The sequence below is a fragment of the Tamandua tetradactyla genome, chromosome 10, assembly GCF_023851605.1.
Source record: "Tamandua tetradactyla isolate mTamTet1 chromosome 10, mTamTet1.pri, whole genome shotgun sequence".
NCBI classification, from domain to species: domain Eukaryota; kingdom Metazoa; phylum Chordata; class Mammalia; order Pilosa; family Myrmecophagidae; genus Tamandua; species Tamandua tetradactyla.
In genome coordinates, this window is record NC_135336.1 from 24,786,658 (window position 1) to 24,811,110 (window position 24,453).

The following is a 24,453-nucleotide window of genomic DNA, read 5'->3' on the forward strand; positions in this document are numbered from 1 at the left end:
TCACCTGGGCTAATTAATATTCTTGATAAAAGGTTTTAAGCTCTGAGGGAAGACTACCAGCCCAAGCAGAGCTAACATGCAAAGATGTAAAAGGTAATTTTTGCTTTTGTTTGTTTGTTTTTGCTTTTTCCTTACATTCAAGGAATTCTTTGTCTTATCATTAGTGGACAAGAACTTTGGGACTGAGTACTTAGTAGTCTGACTAAATCCCTGAGTTAATACTTTACAATATTAAAATGTACATCATGGGGTCACGGTAGCTCAGCAGGCAGAGTTCCCACCTGCCATGCCAGAGACCCGGGTTCAGTTCCCAGGGCCTGCCCATGCAAAAGAAAAAAAAAGAAAAAAAGAATGTACACCATGGAATAAAATTGTGATTACAAGACAAACAAACAGTAAACAACATAAAAATCTATTAATCATCAATGAAGAGGACTAGACTTTGAACATATCCTCAACATGATCTTCAGTATGTGCAGAGAGAAAGGAAGCAATGAAGGAACATTATGAGAATCACAATCAAGAGACAAAAATTTTAAGAAGAACCAAATAGAATTACTGGAGTTAAGAAACCACAATAACAGAAATAAAAAATTCTCCAGAAGATTTAAAAAGAAGACTGGAGCTGGTGAAAGATAAAAAAAAAGTGATCTTGAAGACAAGACAATTGAAATTATTCAGGCTAGGAACAGAAAAAAGAACAAAGAATTTTAAAAAGTGAATAGAGCCTTAGAAACCTGTTGGATACCATCAAGTGAACCAATATGTGAATTACGGCAGTCCCAAAAGAAGAAAGAGAAGAGACTGAGAGGAAAGGAGACTGGGTAATGGATCAAAACAACACACAAAAATAAAGACTTCTGGTAAAGATAAACATATGGTTAATAATAAATGCCAGTATTTTAGTGCTGAATTTTTTATATGCAACAAAAATTCTTACTTCTAACAGGTTCTAAAACGCAAATGCATAAAAAGTAATGATAAATCTATAGTTGGGACATACAATGCATAAAGATAGAAGGTGTAACAAGTAAAACAAAAAGTTGGGGGACAGAGGAGTACAGGAACAGTGACTGTGTATGCTATTGAAATTAAGCGGGTATCAAATCAAATGTGATTGCTATAAATTCAGGTTGTTAAATTTTCAACCCATGGTAAACACAAAGAAAATATATGAAAAATCCAGAAAGAAATAAGAAGGGACTGAAAATAGTACAAGTCAATAAATTAAATAAATATGAAAACAAGCAATACTGGAAGGATTGAAGGACAAAAAGTGGTATAAGACTTACAAAGATGAAACAGCAAATCAGCAGAAGGAAGTCATTCATTATCAGTAGTTACTTTAAATGTAAATGGATAAACTCTCCAGTTAAAAGGCAGAATGGGAGAATGGATAAAAAGCATGACACAACTAGATATCGTTTGTAAGAGACTCACTTTAAATTCAAAGACAGAAGTGAGTTGAAACTGAAAGAGTGGAGAAAACTTACATCACGTATATAATAACCAAAAGGAGCTGGGGTAACTATACAAATATCAGTGATAAAATAGACTTTAGGTAAACTGTTATAAGAGATAAAGAAGGTCACTATATACTGATAAAGAAGGTTTATTGCACAGGAAGACACAAGAATTGCAAATATATATGTACCTAATAGCAGAGCCCCAAAACATATTACAGATTTGAAAGAAGAAATAGAAAGTTCTAAATTAATAGTAGGAGACATTAATACAAAATTTTGATAACGGATAGAACATCTAGACAGAAGATCTATGAAAGGAAACAGGATACTTGAATAATACTATAAATCAACTAGACATAACAGAGCTATATAAACCACTCCCCTCAAAAGCAGCAGAATACACGTTCTTCTCTGTTGCCCATACATTATTCTCCAGGATAGACCATATGTTAGGTCACAAAAAAATTCTCCATAACTTCAAAAATAACTGAATCATAGAATGTGCCTTCTCTGATGAAAACAGAATGAACCTAGACATCAATAACAGAGGGAGAAATAGAAAGCTCACACATAAGTGAAAATTAAACAATCTATCCTTAAATAACCAGTGGATCAAAAGAAGAAATCACAAGGGAAATTAAGAAATATATTGACACACAAAAAAATGAACACACAACATATCAAAACTTACGGGATGCAGCAAAGGTAGAAGTTAAGAGGGAAATTTATAGCTCTAAATGTTTACATTAAAAAAGAAGAATGATCTGAAATCAGAGATCTAACTTCACAGTTGGAGGATCTAGAAAAATGAATGAAAAAGAGAATTTTTAAAAAACAGAAGAAATCAACAAAAGTTGATTCTTTGAAAAGATCAATAAAATCAGCAAACTTTAGCTAAACTGACAAAAAACGAAAAAGTCACAAATTACTAAAATCAGATATGAAAGAGGGAACACATTACTATGAAACCCATTGAAATAAAAGACATAGGAGAATACTGTGAACGACAGTATGCCAACAAATTAGATAACCTAGATGGACAAATTCCTAGAAACACACTACACTGACGCAAGAAGAAAAAGTAAATCTCAACAGACCAATAACTGTAGAGAGATTGAATTAATAACCAAAAAGATCCTAACAAAGAAAAGTCCAGGAAAAGAGACCTTCACAGGTTAATTTTACCAAACATTCAAAAAGAATTAACACCAATCCTGTTCAAACCCTTGTAAAAAACTGAAAAGGAGGGAACACTCTCTAATTCATTCTGACACCAACATCATAATACCAGAGCCAGATAAAGATACCACAAGAAAAAACTATAGACCAATATCCCTTATGAACATAGATGTAAGAAACTTCAACAAAATAGTAGAAACCAAACCAACAGCACATCGAAAGAATTATACACCATGACCAAGCAGGATTTATTCCAGATATGCAAAGGTGGTTTAACATAAAAAAACTTAAAAATGTAATATGCCACATTAACATAACAAAATTAAAGCCATGTCAATTGATGCAGAAAAGGCATTTGACAAAATTCAGCAAACTTCTTATAAAAAATACTTGGATAACGAGGAATAGATGGAAGCTTCCTCAGCATGATAACAAGCATATATGAAAAACCCACAGCTAACATCATACTCAATGGTGAAAGACTGAAATCTTTCCCTTTAAGCTTGGGAATGAGAAAAGGCTGCCCACTGTCACTACTGTTATTCAATATTTTATTGGAAGTTTTAGCCAGAACAATTACGCAAGAGTAAAAATAAAAGGCATCCAAAATGGAAAGGAAGAAGTGAAACTTTCCCTATTTGCAGATGACATGATCCTATGTAGAAGAAATCCAAAAAAAACCCCACAAGAAAGCTACTACATTTAGCAAACTGGCAAGGTACAAGTTCAGCCTGCAAATATCAGTGGTGTGTCTATACACTTGTAATGAACACTCTGAAGAAGAAATCAAGAAACTAATTCCATTTGAAATAGCAACCAAAAGAATCAAACACCTAATAATAAATTTAAGCAAGGTGTAAAGGCCTGTACATAGAAAACTATGGAACTACTAAGAGAAATCAAAGAACAACTTAAATAAATGGAAGTACACTCCATTTTCATGGATTGGAAGATTAAATATTGTTACAATGTCAGTTCTACCCAAAGCCATTGTGGTGGCTTGACTCTGTCACAGGCCCCAGAAAAGACCGTGATTTTTTAAACTCATGCTTATAGGGGCAGACCTATTGTGGGTAGGACCATTTGGTTAGACTATTTCAATTGAAATGTTACCTAGCCAATTAAAGATCCGTCTTAAACCTTTACTGGAGTCCTTTCTGAAGAGGATAAAAGACAGTAAAAACCCAGAAGGCAGAGGGAGAAATGCCCCAGAAGAAACAAGCAAAGACCCACAGGAGCTGATAGAGCCATTGAAACTAAAACCATGAGAGAAGGACCCAGAAAAAGTCATCAAGTGCTTTCCCATGTGACAAACACCAGATGCCAGCAGCCTTTCCTCAGAGAAGGTACCTCCCTCTTGATGCCTTAATTTGGACATTTCCAGGCATTAGAACTATAAATTCATGAACAAATAAATCCCCATTGAAAAAGCCAACCCATTTCTGTTATACTGTATTCTGGAAATGTTTAGTAAACTGAAACAGCCATTTACTATTTCAACACAATCCCAATAAAAGTTCCAACGGCCTTCTTTGTAGATATAAAAGCCAATCATTAATTTTATATAGAAGGGTAAAGGGTCTTAAATAGACAAAATTCTCTTGAAAAAACAAGAACAAAGTTGCAGGACTCACAGTTCCCAATCTTAAAACTTATAAGGCACAGTAATCAAGAAAGCATGCTACTGGTGCAAGGACATAAAACAGACCAAAGGTTTAGAACTGAGAAATAGGCGATATTCCTTTTACATAGGAGAATGTTCAGATAATTCAAATCTGCATATCTCTCCTTCAAAGACCTGAAAACATATAGATAATGAAACGTTCTCACTCTCAGCTCTACAGGGAATAACGTCATGATTTCTTGGAGGCTACACAGAGCAGCTTATTCTCAGGATCCTATAGCAATAGGCAACACATTTTTCCACCTTTATTAAATTAACAGAATACTTAGATTTCTTGAAAGAATTAGGTCAGTGGAGATCACATGGGGAGCTGTTAAAAGACACTCCCTATAGACAATCCTATAGTGAAGGTGGTACCAGTGGAGGTACAGTAAGGGGACAGAATGTTTATCCTGTTGAGCAGTAATCAGATGCCTCCTTTACCTCAGGTGTCCAGGAAGGCTAACTGGAGGACCTGAACTCCTACCCTCACACGCCAGTAATAGCATGGCATCTAATCTACCCTTCCTCTGCAGAGCACTGTCAAAGCAGCCCACCAAAAGTATGTTTTAAGTAAGACTGAGAGCTTTTTAACATAATACTCAAAATGTTCATGCTACAATCACAATTAACTTGTCACACCAAAAAACGGAAAATCTCAACCTGAATGAAATAACACACTCATTGGATACCAACATGGATATTAAAGAGATGTTAGAAGCACAAATAGTGTATGATCTCACTGATATGAAAAAATTAGAATAAACAAATTGATAGAGTCAGAAACTAGAATACAGGTTACCAGGGTCTAGGTTGTGGATAGGGAATGGGGAGTTAATGCTTAATTGTATCATAGTTTCTTTTTTGTTAGAATTTCCTGGCAAATATTTTAAAGAACCCCTCATAAAAATGCTTCTATGAGCAATTATAAACACACCTGAAACATGAAAAAAATAGAAAGTATGGGCAAAATAATAAAAAGTCTCAGCAAAATCGTAGCATATAAAGAGATGAAGCAAATGCAAATTTACTAGTGAACAATAAAATAGCTCAAATAAGGAACTCAATGTATAGGCTCAAAAGCAGAATGGAGAAAACAGAGGAAAGAAACAGTTATCTCAAAAACAGAAATTACCCAATATGAACAACAGATTGGAAAAAAGCATGACAGAATCTCATAAATGTCAGACAATAACAAAATAGCAATCATGTAATCAGGGTCACACAAGGAGAAGAAAAGAAAATGGGCCCCAAAAAAGTAGCAAAAAAATAAATAATGGTTGAAAACTTCCCCAATTTGCAAAAGAAATAAAAGATTGCAGAAGCTCAGCAAACCCAAACAGGATAAACCCCACTGAGACCACAAGGAAGCAGAACACTTCAAGAACTGAAAGAAACAAATGAAAAAATCCTCCAGAAATAAGGAGGAAATCATAACATTATCAGATGAAGAAAAACTAAGAATTTGCCACTTAAAGACCTACCATAAAAAAATGGCTAAAGACAGTTCATTAAACAGAAAGGAAATGATAAAAGATGGGATTTTGGATTATCAGATATGAAGAAAAAAACAACAGAAAGAGTAAAAATATGGGGAAATACAATATATTTTCCTTCATCTTTTGTGTTTCCTAAATTATGTTTGGTGGTTGAAGCAAAAATTATGATATAATCTGATATGGCTATAAATATATAGAGAGGAAATATTTAAGACACATACTATAAACAAGGGCATTAAGGAGATGTAAAGAAATCTTAAATTTAAAAGGATTCAAAATATACTGAATGTTTTCTCTGAACACAATCAAATTGGAAATCAGAAAGAAAAAAAAAAAGAAAATTTCCAAATACTTGGAACTAAGCAACACACTTTATACAATTTTGAGCGTATGAAGATGTTCCCAGGGTGAGAAAAACGCATTGAAATAAATGAACACAAAAATATATTACACTAAAATTTGTGGGAAACAGGTAGATCAGTTGAAGAGGGAAATTTATAATACTAACTGGTTATATTAGAAAGAGGAAAAGTATCAAATTCATAATCTAAACATGCTCTAGTTTCCTAGTTTCCGGAATGCAACACACCAGAGATGGACTGGCTTTTAATAAAAGGGGATTTATTTCATTAGTTCTTTAGAGGAAAGGCATCTCACTTTCAGGTAAGGTTCTTTCTTACGTGGGAAGGCTCAGGGTGATTTCTGCTGGCCTTCTCTCTAGGCCTCTGGATTCCAACAACTTTCCCTGGGGTGTTTTCTCTATGTATCTCCAAAGGCCTGGGCTGAGAAGCGAGTGCTGAGATGAGGTAGGCTGAGCTGCTTCGTCTGTGCTAGGTTGACCTCTCTCATTTAAGCACCAGCCAATTAAGTCAAACATCATTCAATGCAGCAGGCACGCCTTCTAGCCAACTGCAGATGTAATCAGCAACAGATGAGGTTCACGTACCATTGGCTCATGCCCACAGCAACAGAACTAGGCGCATTCACCTGGCCAAGTTGACAACTGAATCTAACTACCACAAAATACTACCTCAAGCATCTGGAAATATAAGTGCAAAATAGACCCAAAGCAAGCAGATAAAAGGATATTAAAATAACAGCAGAAATAAATGAAATTGAAGGCAGAAAAAATAGAAACAACCAATCAAACAAAAAGCAGTTTCCATGAAAAGTTCAATAAAATTAAGTTCTGTAGCAAGACGGACAAGAACCAAGAGAGAAAGGAGGCAATTTATCAATATCATGAATGTAATGATATATCACTACAGATTCTGCTGACTTAGGATAACAACTCTATACAAATAAATCTGACAGCTTAGATAAAAAAACTAAATTCCTCAAAAAGCATAGATATGTTGAATAGCTCCCTTTACTATTAAGAAAATTGAATTCATAATTTTAAAATTTCAAAAAAAAAAATACAGAAATATCCAGGTGCAGTTGGTTTCACTAGAGAATTCTACCAAACATTTAAAGAATTAAAACCAACTCTAAGGTGATATGATGGTGGCTCAGCAGGCAGAATCCTTGCCTGCCATGCTGGAGACCCAAGTTTGATTCCCAGTGCCTGCCCAAGCACAAAAAAAAACTCTAATGACATCTTCAGGTAAATACAAGACTGAACACTTTCTAATTCACTCTAGGAAGACAACATTACCAGAGACTAAACCAGATAAAGGCAGTAAAAAGAAGGAAAACCACAGACTAATATCCTTCATAAATACAGATGCAAAAATCCTTAAGAAAAGATTGGCAAATACAAGTCAGCAATTATATACCAAAAACAAAAGGAGTTGATCCCAGGAATGCAAGGCTTTCTAAATATATGAAAATCAACCAAGGTAATCCACCATACTGACAAGCTAAAGTAGAAAAACAACATGATCATATCATAGCTGAAGAAAAAGTACTGGGCAAAATCCAACACCATTCACAACAAAACTCTCAGAAAACCAAGAATAGAGTGAAACTTCTACTTGGCAAAGAACTACAAAAAACCTACGGCTAACATCATATCTAATGAGATAAACTAGAGGCTTTCACCCTAAGACTGAGAGCAAAGCAAAGATGTCATCACCTCTTACCAATCCTGTTCAACATTGTACTTTAAGTCCTAGTTATTGCAGTAAGATCAGAAAAGGAAATAAAAGATATACAGATTGGGAAGAAAGAAATAAAGCTGCCTTTATTCATAGATGACATGACAGTCTATGTAGAAAATCCCAATCAACAAAAAGCTCCTGGAACCTATAAGTGATTATAGCAAGGTTGTAGGGTATAAGGTTTATATATTTAAAAAAAAATTTAGTTTTTACCACATACTAGCAATGAACAGTTGGTATTTGAAATTAAAAATACAGTATCATTTACAATAGTACTGCCCGCAAAATGAAATACTTATGGATAATTCTAACAAAATATGTACATGAATTCTATGCAGAAACCTACAAAACACTGATAAAAAAATCAAGTGGAGGAATATTCCATACCCAGGAACAGGAATATTCAATTTCTAAAGTTATTCATTTTTCCCAATTTGATCAATAGATTTAATGCAATATCAATCAAAATCCCAGAAAGCTATTTTGTAGATATTTAAAACTGATTCTAATGTTTATACGGAGAGGCAAAAGACCTAGAATAGCTAACACTGTGTGTGAAAAGGGACAAAATTGAAGGACACACCAAACTGTTTCAGGAATTCCTATGAAGTTACAACAATCAAGATAGCATGTATTGGTAAAGAATAGACAAGCAAATCAGTGGAACAGACTAGAGAGTCTAGAAATAGATTTATACAATAAAGTCAGTTGATCATTGTCAAAGAACAAATTGATTCACTGGAGAAGGGAGAGTCTTTTCAACAAAAAGTACATGAACTGAACATCTACACACAAAACAAAACAAATCAAATCTAGATATAATGTGACATTACACATTTCACAAAAAGTTAATTCAAAATGGACTTAAAATGGCAAGCCATAAAACTTCAGGATGAAAACACAGGAAAAACCTGGTTGATCATGTATTTGGTGAAGAATTTTTAGATAGAACACTAAAAGCATAATCTATGAAAAAATTTAGTTGGACTTTATTTAAATCAAAACACCTGTCCCACAAAAACACCATGAAGAGAATGAAAGGCAAGGCACAGATTGGGAGAAAATATGCAAAACCCATATCTGATAAAGGTTGGTATCCAAAATATACAAACAACTCTTAAAACTCTCAGGAAAACAAAAAAACAAATTTAAAAAATGGGCAGAAGATCTGAAGAGAAATCTCACTAAAGAAGAGAGGCAGATGGTAAATAAGCATATCAAAAGATGGTCAGCAGCATTTTTTTAAATTAGGGAATTGCTAATTAAAACAATGAGACACCACTACACACCTGACAGGATGACTAAAATGCAAAACACTGACAACTCCCAATTACTGATGAGGATGCAGAACAATAGGAACCATGATCCATTGCTGGTGAGAATGAAAAACGGTACAAACCAATTTGGAAGACAGTTTGGCAGTTTCGTATAAAGAAATGAGCTATAAAGCGATAAAAAGACATGAAAAAAAAACTTAGATGCATACTGCTAAGTGAAAGAAGCCAATTTGAAAAGGGCATATACTATAAGATTACTCATATGACATTCTGAAAAAGGGAAACTACAGAAGCAGGAAAAAATATTAGTTGTTGCACGGGGTTCAGGGGGAAGGGGAGAGGGTTGAATAGATGAAGCACAGGGGATTTATAGGTCATTGAAACTATTCTTTATGCAATTACAATGGTGGGTACGTGATATTATATATTTGCCAAACCTAGAGAACTTCACAGCTCAAAGAATGATATTCGAATGCATGCAAATTATTTAAAAATCATTAGATATGGGGGATCCCAGCAAAGAATCAAATTGTGACAAGATAATCTAACTCTATTACTAATGTATGAAACAACCTCACTACTAAAAGTGGAGAGATAAAGTGCTGACCTAAGTAAGTTTGAAAATAATAAGTGGAGCCTGATATCTGCAAGACTAAAGGCAAATGGAATACATAGTAATTTAGCTGATAAGGTTGTTTCCCATTGAGGATACGGGTTAACAATGCCAATGCTGTTATATATGGTATGGCACATAGAAGTTAGGTTTTTCACTGATGACATAAGAATTTACAAATAAGCAAAAGAAGAGGCTAGAATGATCCATATGGTAATGTATTAGAGTTGGAGAAATGAGTATAAAATTAAAAACTTAATTCAAAATGGAACCCAGATACAGTATAATGTACAGCTATAAAATTTTTAGAAAAAAAACAAGAAAATCACTGAGATCTTCATTGTCCTAAGAGGGGCTATCAAAAGCAAAGAGTTCTAAGAGGTGTTATCAAAAGAACAATCTATAGAAAGAAAAACTGACAAATTGTACTCTGTGAGAGACACAGTTAACAGTGTGAAAAAACAAGCTAAGGACTGGGAGAAAATAACTACCAAGAACATATCCAACGAAGGACTAGAATCTAGAGTACAAAGTGTGGCTTCTCAGGGATGTCAGTTTTCTGCTTCCTTAGGTTCAGATATAACACATGCATTAGTATACAGTTTGAGTCTTGCTAAATTTCTACCCATTGTGGGTCCATTGGAATTCTGTGCTCTAAGGACATTACAAACATTATATGCACATAGGACTGTATAAAGTAGCAAACATATTGCACATATCTTTTCTGCTCGTGCACATGCTCCATTGTTCCATTGGGCTTAACTTACAAAACAATTTCAAAAATAAAATTAAGAATTTCAAGATGGTGAGAGCAGAGTATTTAACCAAGCAGAGGCTCTCCTGAGCACAAGACTCTGAATTCAAAGTAATAGTTTTAGGGAAACCTCATAATGGGCAACTCAAATGCTATATGAAAATAGTGTGGCACAGAATGGTAGAAGATATGTATATTGTGTATCCAGCCTCTGTTCACATACTTGCTCCATTGTCCCATCAGACTTCATTTACAAAACACAAATTTAAAGATAAAATTACTAAGAATTGCAAGATGGCAACAGCAGAGTATTTAACTAAGCACAGACCCTTCTGAATGCAGATCTCTGTACAACTATAAAGGTTATGCACAAAAAGCAGGTCCTGCCTAAAATTAATAAGGGAGTTCAGCTAAGTTGCAGGATACAAAATCAACATTCAAAATTAATTGTTGGGTGGTACAATGGTGACTCAGTGACCAGAGACCTGGGTTCAATTCCCAGAGACTGCCGTAAAAAATAAAAATAAAAATAAATAATAAATTAATTGTATTTCTAATAACAACTGCTGACAAAGAGGTGAAGAAATTGGAACCCTCATGTCTTGCTGGTGAGAATGGAAAATTGTGCAGCTGTTGTGGAAAACAGTTTGGTATTCCCTCAGAAAATAAAACACTGAATTACCATAAGAACAGCAATTCCACACCTAAGTATGTACTCAAAAGAATTGAAACAGGGATTTAGATACTTATTCAGCAACGTTTATGGCAGCATTATTCACAATAGCCAAAAGGTGGAATACCAAGTGTCCCTCAACAGATGAATGGATAAGAAAAAAGTAAATTATTGGGCTTTTCAGGGCTTCTCCAGACCTTATCCCAGGCCGACTGGAGCTGCTCTACACCCCATGCACAGGAATCTGGCCCATTTTGGCTGAGAAATATAGAAAACACAACTGTCAAGGCAGCATCCTAATATAAACCCAGATCTTGCTGGACAGCGAACTGTAGAACACTCCTGGGCTGGGGAAGTTGAACTGCTCAGACCCCAGTCCAAGGAATTTCCACACCAGAGCCTGGGAATCAACAGACACACTGCACTTACAGCAGGGTCTCGGTCACAGTGCACAGTGCACATCCCCTACCTCCAGAGTTGGCAGCTTCCAGCACACATGCAGAACGGCGACCTTGACTAAATTATCGCCTGGTTGGGTCCAGGCCCAGCGGGCTGCTGCAGTCAGGGAAAAGCAGGATTGTGGGGAAGTGGTGGCCCAGGATTGCCAGGGAAAGTGCAGACTGGCAAATGGCTTTTCTGCCTAACCCCTAGGACATTTCCAAAAAGGACTGCACCTCAGTGTGAGGCCCTGGCCCTGGTTTGACTGGGAACAACTGACAAACCAGGTGCTAAAAGAGATAGTCAATGCAATTCCAAGGAACTACAAAATCTTAGATTAGCAAGGGAAAAATACTTTCAAAATAACCTTATCAAGATAATCAAATGACGAGAAAACAAAAAAAGTCACAAAGCACATGAATTTGCGAGAAGACATGGACAAGCCAAATGACCAAATTAAAAAGCCAGAGAAGACACAGAATTTGGAACAACTAATCAAAGATGTCCATACAAACCTCCTAAATAAATTCAATGGCTTGGCTAAAGACATAAAGGATATCAATAAGGCACTAGAAGAGCATAAAAAAAAATTTGTAATAATAAATAGAAAAATAGCAGATCTTACGAAATTGTAGATCAAATTTAAAATATACTAGCGACAACAGCAGAGTTGAAGAGGCAGAAGAAAGAGTAAGTGAACTACAGTACAGGGCAGCTGAATTTGAACACACAAAAGAACAAACTGTGAAAGATGGAAAAATTTGAATTGGATCTCAGGGAAATGTCATGAAGCATACAAATTCATGAATCATTGGCAACCCAGAAGGAGAAGAGAAGAGAAGAGTTAAAGGGTAGGAAAATTATTTGAGGACATAATGGGGGAAAATGTCCCTACCCTAATAAAAGAATAAATATGCAAATCAAAGAAGACCAATGAACTCCAAATAAAACAAATCCAAATAGACCCACTCCAAGACACATACTAATTAGACTATCAAATGGTAAAGTGGAAAGAGTTTGAAAGCAGCAAGAGAAGAGCAAATTGCCACATACAAGGGAAGCCACATAAGACTAAGAGCTGAATACTCATAGGACACCATGGAGGCAAGAAGGCAGTGCTATGATGTATTTAAGATTTTGAAAGAGAAAATTTTCTAGCTGAATTTTTTATTTAGCAAAGTTGTCCCTCAAAAGTGGGGGAGAGTTTAAAACTTTCAGAGACTAATGCTGAGAAAATAAGGTAACAAGAGACGTTCCCTACAAAAAATACTAAGGGGAGTTCAGTCGGCTGAAAAAAAAAAGACTGGAGAGAGGTCTGGAGGAGAGCACAGAATTAAAGAGTATTAATGAGGATAACTTAAAGGATAAAAAGATAGAAAGAGAAAAAATAGATCTGGCAAATAAAAACAAGAGGATAAGATGGTTGAATCAAAAACTGCCTTTAAAGTAATAACTTTGAATGTTAACGGATTAAACTCCCCAATTAATAGATATCAATAGGCAGAATGGATTAAAGAGAATGTTACATCTATATGCTATTTATAAGAGACTCATCTTAGAATCAAAGATATAAATATGTTGAAAGTTAAAAGGATGGAAAAAATATTCTATTTAAGTAATAACAAAAGAAAGCTGGGGTAGCTCTAATAATATAAGTCAAAATAGACTTTAAATGTAAAAAGTCCATAAGAAACTTGGAAGGACCCTATATATTAATAAAAGGGGCAATTCACCAAGAAGAAATAACATTCATAAATTTTATGCAACAAATCAAGGAGCTCCAAAGTACATGAGGCAAACACTGGAAAAACTGAAGGGAGCAAAAAGATGCTTATACAATAATAGTAAGAGACTTGATACACTACTCTCTTTTATAGATAGAACAACCAAACAGGATCAATAAGGAAATAGAGAACCTAAACCATACGATAAATGAATTAGACCTAACAGACATCAATAGAATGTTGCATTCCCAAACAACAGGATACACAATGTTTCGCAAGTGCTCATGATGCATTCTCCAGGATAGATCACATGCTGGGGCATAAAACAGGGCATAATAATTTTTAAAAGACTGAAATTATTCAAAGCACTTTCTCTGACCATGCAGAATAAAGCTGGAAATCAATAACTGCTGAAGAACCGGAAATTACACAGATATGTGGAGGTTAAACAACACACTCTTAAACAATCACTGAGACAAAGAAGAAATTGCAAGAGAAAATAGTAAATATCTAGAGATGAATGAAAATAAGAGAACAACATATCAAAAACTATGGAATACAGAGAAGGAGGTACTTAGAGGGAAATTTATAGCTCTAAATGCCTACATTAAAAAGGAAAAAAAGAGACAAAACTAAAGACCTAATTGAACAACTGAAGAAATTAGAACAAGAACAGCAAACTAACCCTAAAGCAAGTAGAAAAGAAATAACAAAAATTAAAGTAGAAATAAGTGAATTGGAAAAACAAAAACAAAAACAATACAGAGAATTAATAAAACCAAAAGTTGATTCTTTGAGAGGATCAAAAAGATTGACAAACCCTTAGCTAGACTGACAAAGTAAAAAAAGAGGGAAGACGTAAACAAATAAATTCAGAAGTGAGAGGGGGGGTCATTTCTAAAGACCCCAAAGAAATAAAAAAAAATCATATGACGATACAATGAACAACTGTATACCAACAAACTAGACAACTTAGATGAAATGGACAATTTCCTAGAAACACACAAATAACTTATATTGACTCAAGAAACAGAAGACCTCTACAAACCAATCACAAGTAAAGAGATTCATTCAATCAAAAAACCTCCCTTCAAAGAAAAGACCAGAACCAGGTGGCTTCACAGGGGAACTTTACCAAGCATTACAAGAAGAACTAACACCATTCCTACTCAAACTCTTCCAAGAAATTGAAGAAAAGGGCATACTACCTAACTCATTCTATGAAGCAAATATCACTTTAATACCAAAACCTGATAAAGATACTATAAAGAAGGAAAACTATACACCAATCTCTCTAACGACTATAGATGCAAAAATTCCCAACAAAATACTTGCTAATCAAATCCAAAGGCACATTAAAGATTTATACACCACAACTAAGTGGGGTTTATCTCAGGTACACAAGGGTGGTTCACACAAGAAACTCAATCAATGTAGTAGAACGAACTAACAAATTGAAAAGGAAAAATCACATACATGATCTCAATTGACACAAAAAGGCATTTGACAAAACTCGGCATCTTTTTTAGACAAAAACATTCCAAAAGGTAGGAATCAAAGGAAACTTCTTCAGTAAGATAAAGGGCATATACGAAGAACTCACAGCCAGCACTGTACTCAACAGTGAGAGGCTTTGAAAGCCTTTTCCCTAAGATCAGGAATGGTACAAAGATGCCTACAGTTACCACTGTTTTTCAACATTGTACTAGAAGTTCTAGCTAGAGCAAATTAGACAAGAAAAAGAAAAAAAAGGCATCAAAATGAGAAAGGAAGAATCAAAATTCTCAATATTTGCAGATGACATGAGGAAAATCCCAAGAAATCTATGACAGAGCTACCTGAGCTAATAAAGAAATTCAGCAAAGTGGCAGGATCCCAAAATAATGCACACAAAGAAATCAATACACTACTAATGACCTAACTAAGGAGGAAATTAAGAAAAAAAATTTCATTCACAGTAGAAACTAAAAACATCAACTATTTAGGAAAATAAATTTAACCAAGGATATGAAGAACCTATTACACAGAAAATTACCAAACACTGCTAAAAGAAATCAAAGAAGAACTAAACAGGTGTAAAGACATTCTGTGTACACAGACAGGAAGGCCAAATGTTGTTAAGATATCAATTCTACCGAAACCAATCTATAGATTCAATGCAATACCAATAAAAATTCCAAAAACCTACTTTGAAGACTTGAGAAAGTTAGTTATCAAATTTATTGAAAGGAAAAGGCCTCATTAATAGCCAAAAGTATCCTAAAAAAAGAATGAAGTTAAGACTTACATTTTCTAACTCTAAAGCTTATTATAAAGCCATAGTGGTTTAAACAACATGGTATTGGCACAAAGATAGACATGTTAATCAATGGAATCAATTGAGATTCAGAAATAGACCCTTAGATCTATGGTCAACTGATTTTTCACAATCCCCCAAATCCACTGAACTGGGCCAGAATATTCTCCTCAATAAATGAGCTGGGAGAATTGGATACCCATATCCAAAGGAATGAAAGAAGAGCCCTACCTCACACCCTATACAAAAGTTAACGTAAAGTGAATAAAAGATCTAAATATAAAAGACAGTAGTGTAAAACTCCTAGATGAAAATATAGGGAATCATCTATAAGACCCAGTGATAGGAGGTAGCTTCTTAGATTTACACCCAAGGCACAAGCAATGAAAAAAAAAACAAATAAATGAAAACTCCTCAACACTGAACACTTTCTTGCTTCAAAGGATTTGTCAAAGAGATGAAAAGGAAGCCAATTCAATGGGAGAGAATATTTGGTAAACATATATCTGATATGGGTTTGATATAAAGTATATATAAAGAAATCCTACAAGTCAACGTTAAAAGGACGAACAACCAAAATATAAAATGGGCAAAAGGTATGAATAAACATTTGTTATGCTCATCTTCATTAGCTATTAGGGAAATGCAAATCGAAACCACAATGAGATATCCTGCTTTCCTAAACAAGAAGGAAACTATAAATGTTGGAGAGGATATGGAGAAATAGGAACATTTATTCACTGCTGGTTGAAATGTAAAATGGTACAGCCACTATGCAAGACAATTTGGAGGTTCCTTAGAAAATCAAATATTGAGTTGCTCTACAATCCAGCAATTTCACTACTAGGTACATACCCAGAAGATCTGAAAGTAAGGATATGAACAGACATTTGCACACTGATGTTCATAGCAGCATTATTCACAATTGCCAAAAGATGGAAACAATCCAAGAGTCCATCAACTGAAGAGTGGATAAACAAAATGTGGTATATAAATACGTTGGAGTATTATGCAGCAAAAAGAAGGACTGAGCTCCTAAAGCATGTGACAATATAGAGAAACTTGAGGACATAGTGCTGAGTGAAATAGAACAGGCCCAAAAGGAAAGATATTGTCACAAATATGAACTGATTAGAATATGTAAACTCAGAATCTTAAAATATAGAATGTATGGTACCTAGAGATAAACAGAAACTAGAGAAGGGGGGCTGGTTATCTAACATGTACAGAACTGTTACAAGGTTGAATTTAAATGTTTGGGAGTAGATAGAGGTGATGGTAGCTTGTTATTGGGATTATAAGCAATAGTGACACAATGTAGGTGAATTGATTGAAAGTAGTTGTTTAAAGTCATGTACATAAATAAGTTCTTGCATGGACTACTACAAATGTAAAAAAAATAATAGAGGGACATATGGGGAAAACATAGTTATTACAACTATTGACTACATTTAATAGTAATATTTTACTATTTTTTCATCAATACTAACAAATTTGTTACACCAATACTAAGGGTCATCCATTGGTGGGGGGATTAAATGGTATGGGAGGATTTGGGTTTTATTTTTTATTCTTATTTCTATTCTGGAGTAATGAAAAGGTTCTAAAATTATCATGCGGATAATATGTACAACCATGATGAAACTGTGAGCTACTGATTGCATACTTTGTATGATTTATGTGATGTGTGAATATATCTCAATAAAATTGGGATAAAATGTATATAAATAATATTTAGCATTTACTTGGTCTTTTAAACTTTAGGACTCTGTTTTCAGCACCTTGGCCCAGAGAAAAGAACACATCATCACTGAATTCCTGATTTATAGCTTGGAGAACAAAAAGATTAGGTTTTCCCTATTAGTAGATAACTGAATCTACATCAAATATGCATTTTCCTGAAAAGAAACTATTATAAAAACAAATATAAATATTAAATTATTTCTACCTTTTAAGGTTTCAAATCTTGAAACTTGCTTAGAAAACAATTTTTTGTACATTAATAAATTACTAAACTCATATATACTTACCGTTCTCGGTTAAATTTAAGAGAATGAAGAATAGCTGGCCTTTTTTGCCTAAGGTTCCACAAATGAAGCGTATCATCTGAACTTGCACTGACCAATGCACCCTGAAACAAAAAGAAGATAAAGTGAGTGACCAGTTACTGAATTTAGGGTTTTTCTGAAGTGGAAACAAGGTAATTTTGCAAGGTGTTCACTGAAGAGTTATTACTTGGTTTCCATATAACTTAGAAATAGGTGGAAAGGCAAGTGCATGTACTTTGATTAGGAAAGCTGAGAATGATGAGAGTAAAAATAAGCAAGTGAACTATTGCATATGGATGGCCCAGATGACTAGCTCAATGAATGTGCATTTATTTGCCAACAGAAAGGAATAATTATAGAAGCATCATTGTGACTATTAAGGATTTCTTTTTGCATTTTCTTTGGGAAAAATAAAATTCAATCTTTTTTGTTTTTACTCTTTATACATATACTATGTAGCTTTATAGAGAAGCAAATATACAACACAGTATTAAATTGCAACAAGGTCATATAAAATTCTCTATTTATAAGAGCTTTTAAAATAGCTACAAAATATATATTCTTTCTAAAAAATCTGGTCTTGGTATAATAATTTGCTTTTTACAGTCAAAAAAGTTTTATCTATTATTTTTAAAAATCTTTAATAAAAGCCAACATTTTTTCAATTAGAATTTAGTAAAGCTACAAAAATAATACTAAGATTCTTTTTATACAGCACCATCAAATATAAATAAATCCAATATCTAATAAAATTGATTCTACTTCTTAATATAGCAGAAAATATATTGGCAGATAACCAACTGTTTTGTATAACTTTTTTATAGGCTTAATCTATTTATTTTACTGAGTTAAGCAGATAAGATGAAACTATGTCAGAACTTTTACTAAAATGGCAATTTCCCAGCTGAAAGTGGCTATACTTGCATTATCACAGAGCCTGAAGCTATTCTAGAGTATCGATCTTGCAGAACCATTGTGGTATTGTGAAACCTAAAATGCTTTTCATATTTGTCAAAGTTCTGTGTTCCTTGTAATCTTTCATATTCTACAATATCAATCAAGAATCTAAAAATGATTTCCCCATTTAGACACTAGGAAGATCTACTTTGGAAATCACAGAATTCATTTTTTCTTTAGGAATTAGAGGAGAAAAGAAGATAGGAATCTAGATACTTTTGCATAACAATCCCTAAACCAAGAACAGTCATGTATCCTATGAGGTTTTTCCTTAGATTGTCTACCTGTGATTTTAGTCTCAAAGAGATATAGCTTAAAAAATCAAATATCCATAAAAATCTGTATAATTTACATATTTACATACAAACACACAAAGATTTATACATAGATACATACATTTAAAAAATGATCTGGTATTCTCATAGCATGTAATAAAATGTACCCTATACATGCCTTGAGGGTTTTTGTATTTGTTTGCTTGTTTTAATTGTAAACTATTCTTTTTCTTTTCTTTTTTTTTTTTTCACATGGGCAGGCACCAGGAATCGAGCCTGGGTCCTCTGGTATGGCAGGCAAGTGTTCTTGCCTGCTGAGCCACCGGGGCCCCTGTAAACTATTCTTAAACACAGATAGAAATTGGAAAATTATTAGGATTGCTTGGACACATGAACTACAACTAATGTGTTTTGAGATAAAGGATACCGATCTCATTTATCTGGAAGGTGAAAGTTCACTTTGGCTAGAGAGAAGGTTAGACACGATATGCAAAATTAGTAAAACATTATCTATAATAGGTAACTTTGTGTTATCCAAAAGATATAACATTCCAAAATAAAGAAGCATAGTCCTGAGACTCTTAATGTAATCACTGAATAAATCTAAGCAAAAACTCAGGATTAATTCTACCCAAAAGATAAAACTGGCAAGTAATTTATCATTGGAGGTTAATAAGCAGGACCACTGTCCAGATTAGCAATAACAGAGACACAAACACATGAAATTAAGCACATCAGCAGAGAGTCTAGTATTCATTTACAAAAGCAAAGTGAACCTACCAGAAGCAATGCTTATAAAGATCTGTGAAGAGATTTTAAACTGTGATAGAAACACCAGTCATAGGGTCAGACTGGGAAGTTTAGGAAAAGATACCAGAAGCTGAATGTGAGGTAAATCAGGGTGAGAAGTTCAGAACAGACGATGTAAACACAAGGAAGTCGAAGGCGTTTTTAAAAATTTACTCTTAATTATATAGTACAGACGCAAACTTACAGCCCTAAAAACAATTCTCAGCGAATCAGACCCAGGCAAAAATCACTTGGAAACAACATATGCCTGCCAGCATACATCAATGCAGAAGGTAAAAGGTGAAGATCACTCAATTAGGAACTAAAAAAGTAGCAATGAGACTTCAATAGAGTTGATAGTCTATAGATTAATGATTAGCTATTTCAATAAAACATTTTTTAAAAATTGCCTTTCTACCTTCTCTCCCTTCCTCTTTTTAGTATCTCATAGCAAGTATGTCTACAAGGTGAAAAAATGCTAAGTTTGTAATAAGAAGGACCTCACAAGCTTCCAAGAAAGATTTTGAGCCAAGAGAAGTGAAAAGTAGACATTTGCCAAATATTACAAATTCTTCTTTGCCCAAGAGAATAAAACAAAATTCTATGAACCGTTTTACCCATGTTTTATAATTACATATTCTTAGAAAGAGATATATATGCAAATACACAGAGCCACTGGGTAAAAGATCATTGTTAATGCCATACAAAAACAACTGGTGGTATCTTATTTTTCCCCCCAAGGCACTGATTTCAATCTTCTGAAAGGGCATAAGTTTGGCATGGCACAAATTCTGAAAGTGTTCTTGCACTGACTGGCTCACTTGACATAAAAGTGCTCTAGAAGACTCTAGGAGCCTCTGTAAAAATCTGAGTCAAGAGCGCCTCCAGTATCCTCCAACTAATGGAAGATGTGCAACCTTTCTGAGTTAGTTTGACAAATAGATACTCGGCTTTTTAGGAATTCCTCATCATAATAGTCCTATAAAAAAGAAACAGCCAATTGTCACATTAGCTATGAATATATAAATACAAACACATATACATACATATAAAATGCATATGAAAATATATACAGATAAAAGAACCCATAAGTAAGTAAACAGAAAAGATTATTTAATGGAGAATAAAGATAAAACAATGTTAGGACTGAATTATAAAACTTAAGTTTGTGTGAGAAGAATGGATAGAAGGAAAATTTATTGGTCAATCAAAGGACTTTAGGATTTTTCCTTAACCATTTAAACAATCATAAATTTTGCTGCACAATCAAAATAACGATCTTCTGGCATATACCATCTGTGCTGGTTTGAAAGGATGTATGTATCCTAAAAAAGCCATGTTTTAATCAAAACCCCATTTCCTAAAGGCAGAATAATCTCTATTCAATACTGCATGTTTGAATCTGTAATTAGATCATCTCCCTGGAGCTGATCTAACCCAATCAAGAGTGGTTGCTAAATTGGATTAGGGGAGATGTGTCTCAACCCATTTGGGTGGGTCTTGACTAGTTTCTGGAGTCCTATAAAAGAAGAAACATTTTGGAGAATGAGAGTTTCTGAGAGAGCAGAGCAGAATGACATAGCCACAAGAAGCAGAATCTACCAGCCAGAGACCTTTGGAGATGAAGAAGGAACATGCCTCCTGGGGTGCTTCAAGAAACAGGAAGCCAGGAGAGGAAGCTAGCAGATGACACCATGTTCACCACATGCCCTTCCATATGAGGAGAAACCCTGACCCTGTTCACCATGTGCCTTTCCAGATGAGAGAGAAACTATGATTGTGTTTGCTATGTGTGTTTCCACTTGAGAGAGAAACCCTGAAGTTCATTGCCTCCTTGAACCAAGGTATCTTTCCCTGGATACCTTTGATTGGACATTTCTATAGACTTGCTTTAATCGGGACATTTTCTAGGTCCTAGAACTATAAACTAGTAACTTATTAAATTCCCCCTTTTAAACCATTCCATTTCTGGTGTATTGCATTCTGGCAGCTAGCAAACTACAACACTATCTTATCCTTTAAATTTTAAGGAATTGACAAATACAGTCTTTTATGAGAAACACTACCATGAAAATGTTTTATATATATATGTATGTATATTTTATTTATTTTTTGGGGGGATGCATGGTCCGGGAATTGAACCTGGGTCTCCCGCATGGAAGGCAAACATTCTACCACTGAGCCACCTGTGTACCCTATCCCATATATTTATACTTCTAAGATTTAAAAGCAAAATATCAACTAGACTACATCAGTTAAGGTAGTGTATTTATGTGTGTGTGTACACAAATAGCAAAAAAATTCTTACCTCGTTGATCAAGAATTGGAGCTGCAGGACAGCTGCACCACTTTCATGTTGGCAGTAACAATCAACACCAGGTCTCCCAAGTCTAATATAATGAAAGTCAAGGATTCTAATATTTTAATTAAAAATGAAAATTAATGAGTAAAGAAGAAAGTAACTTATTTTAACACATCTTAAATATTTGATTTAGCAACTGAAGTTTTGTTTTTTAACCATCCTTATTTTTGTAAATAAAAAGTGGGAAATCTTAGTCTTCATTGATTCAAATTAAATTATATGGCACAAATGTCTAATACTCCAACAGTTTGAAATAAGAATATTAGTAAGGAATTTGAAAGGGAACAGCTTCCTTCCCAATATTAAACCAATAATTGGGAATTCTGATGCACCTCATTCCATTTATGACTTACTTAAATTGCTTAAGCATTCTTTTCCCTAAAATAAATTCAAAATGAGTCAAAGATTTTATGTAAGAAATAAAAAGCCATTAATATAACATCTATTGTTTGCCTCTAATTAAAAAAAAAAGAAGTGTAATAATATTAGTTAAAAAGAAGGGAAATAATATATTAGTTAAAAAAAGATTTAGGTGAATATGTTGATAGTATACGCAAGTGCATAATTAAAAATCCAGAGATTATAAAGAAATAGATTGCTATATTTGACTATGTAAAATGTAAAATTTCTACATGGATAAACATTACAAATAAGGTGAAAGACAAAGAAATGCTAGAAGACAAATAGCAACATATTAAAAGAATCATATTTTTTATTATATAAAGAGCTGAATAATGAAGAAAAAAAGTAGGGGGGAGACTAAATGCTGGCAAGCAAGCACAAGGAGAGTAAAGAAGTTAAGGGAGGTAGAAAAGAGGGGAAGGGGGAAAAATCTCCATGGAACAAAATTCACTTAAACATTCTATAGCAGTTGATAGTACATATATTTTATAATACTTATCATCTGTTTCTTCCCATAAAGATGTAAATTAGATAAAGCCTTTCAATTCTATTCATAATGAAGGAATAGGCACCAGATTTATCCTTCCACTTGAAACAATTAAAAACCTGTACAAAATTGAAGTAATGAAAGTTTTCAGACACTGCATATCAGGTAGGGAATGAAAGGGATCCCTGACAGAGGAAAAAGTATGAGGTGGACCCTATTTTTATTTTTACCTCTTCTGATAGCCTAGAGAAAGTTTCCAAGCAGAAGCTTGTTGGGGGGGGGGAGCTTGGGGAGGGGGCCCAGATGGAACCCAGTAAGCTCAATGAGTAGAGGAAACAGAGAAGAGTCTGGGAAGGTGAAGGATGGCTAGAATTCATATGGCTGAATACCAAAGAAGAAAGAATTGACACACACACAAAAAAATCAACAAGACTTACACAGGGCCAGAAATTTTTCGTGTTCCCCCAAACCAGAGTAAAAAAACCTCAAAATTCACAAGATACTGTGCAAAGTATTCAGAAGAGTATTACCTCAGTAGTAGGGAAAATTCACTCCAAGACAAAGCCTTCTCTGGTCCTGCCTATCAAACTTAAAAGCAGGCCACAAAAGGATCAAACTGTTTCTACTTAACCACATCCCAGAACAAAGTTAAAGGAAAATATAGAAATATAAAATTATCTAGCACCCAACAAGGTAAAATTTAAAAGGGGTGGCATTCAGTCAGGCATGCAAAGAAGCACAAAAATATGGCCCATAATGAGGGGAAAAATCAATTAATAGAAGCAGAACCAGAAATGACACCAATGACAGAAATAATGGACAGAAATATGAAAAATGTTATAAATATATTCTTTATATTATTGAAGGAAAGTAGAGAAAAGATTGAGGATGTTAATAGAGACATATATATATGCAATTGAAGTTTATTGATATAAAATCAAAGAAATTGTTATAGATTTAGGATGTTAAATTTAAGATCTATAGTAAACACAAAGAAAGTGTATGAAAAATACACAAAGAATAGAATGAGAAGGGATTTAAAATGGTACAATTCAAACAATGAAATAAATACAATATAGGAAATGAAAGAACTGAGGGACAAAAAATATATGACTTACAAAGACCAAGAAGCAAAATGTTAGAAGAAAGTCCGGCATTATCAGTAATTGCTTTAAATGTAAATGGATTAAATTTTCCAGTCAAAAGACAGATATTGGCAGAATGGATAAAAAAGCATGATACAACTACATGCTGTTTAAAAGACATTCACCTTACATTCAAAGACATTAGTATATTGAAAGATAAAATATATACCATCTAAATAGCAACCAAAATAGAGTTGGGGTAGTTTTAGCAATATCAGATAAAATATACTTTATGTTAACTGTTAAAAGGAAAATAAAGTCATTATAAACTGAAAATTCAATAAAAAGACATAATAGTCACCAA

The 24,453-nt window shown here is 34.0% G+C and overlaps 1 protein-coding gene across 3 annotated transcripts in view; it reads right to left on the minus strand.

Annotated features, from left to right (window-relative positions):
- The window catches only part of STXBP5L (syntaxin binding protein 5L), a 437,423-nt gene that overhangs the window by 304,105 nt on the left and 108,865 nt on the right, over positions 1-24,453 (minus strand). For all 3 annotated transcript variants that reach the window (XM_077118203.1, XM_077118202.1, XM_077118204.1), the window contains exons 4-5: positions 22,062-22,143; positions 17,715-17,815 (exon numbers count right to left, since the gene is read on the minus strand). In XM_077118203.1, the coding sequence (XP_076974318.1) occupies positions 17,715-17,815; positions 22,062-22,143 (183 nt within the window). The remainder of the gene's footprint in view (positions 1-17,714; positions 17,816-22,061; positions 22,144-24,453) is intronic.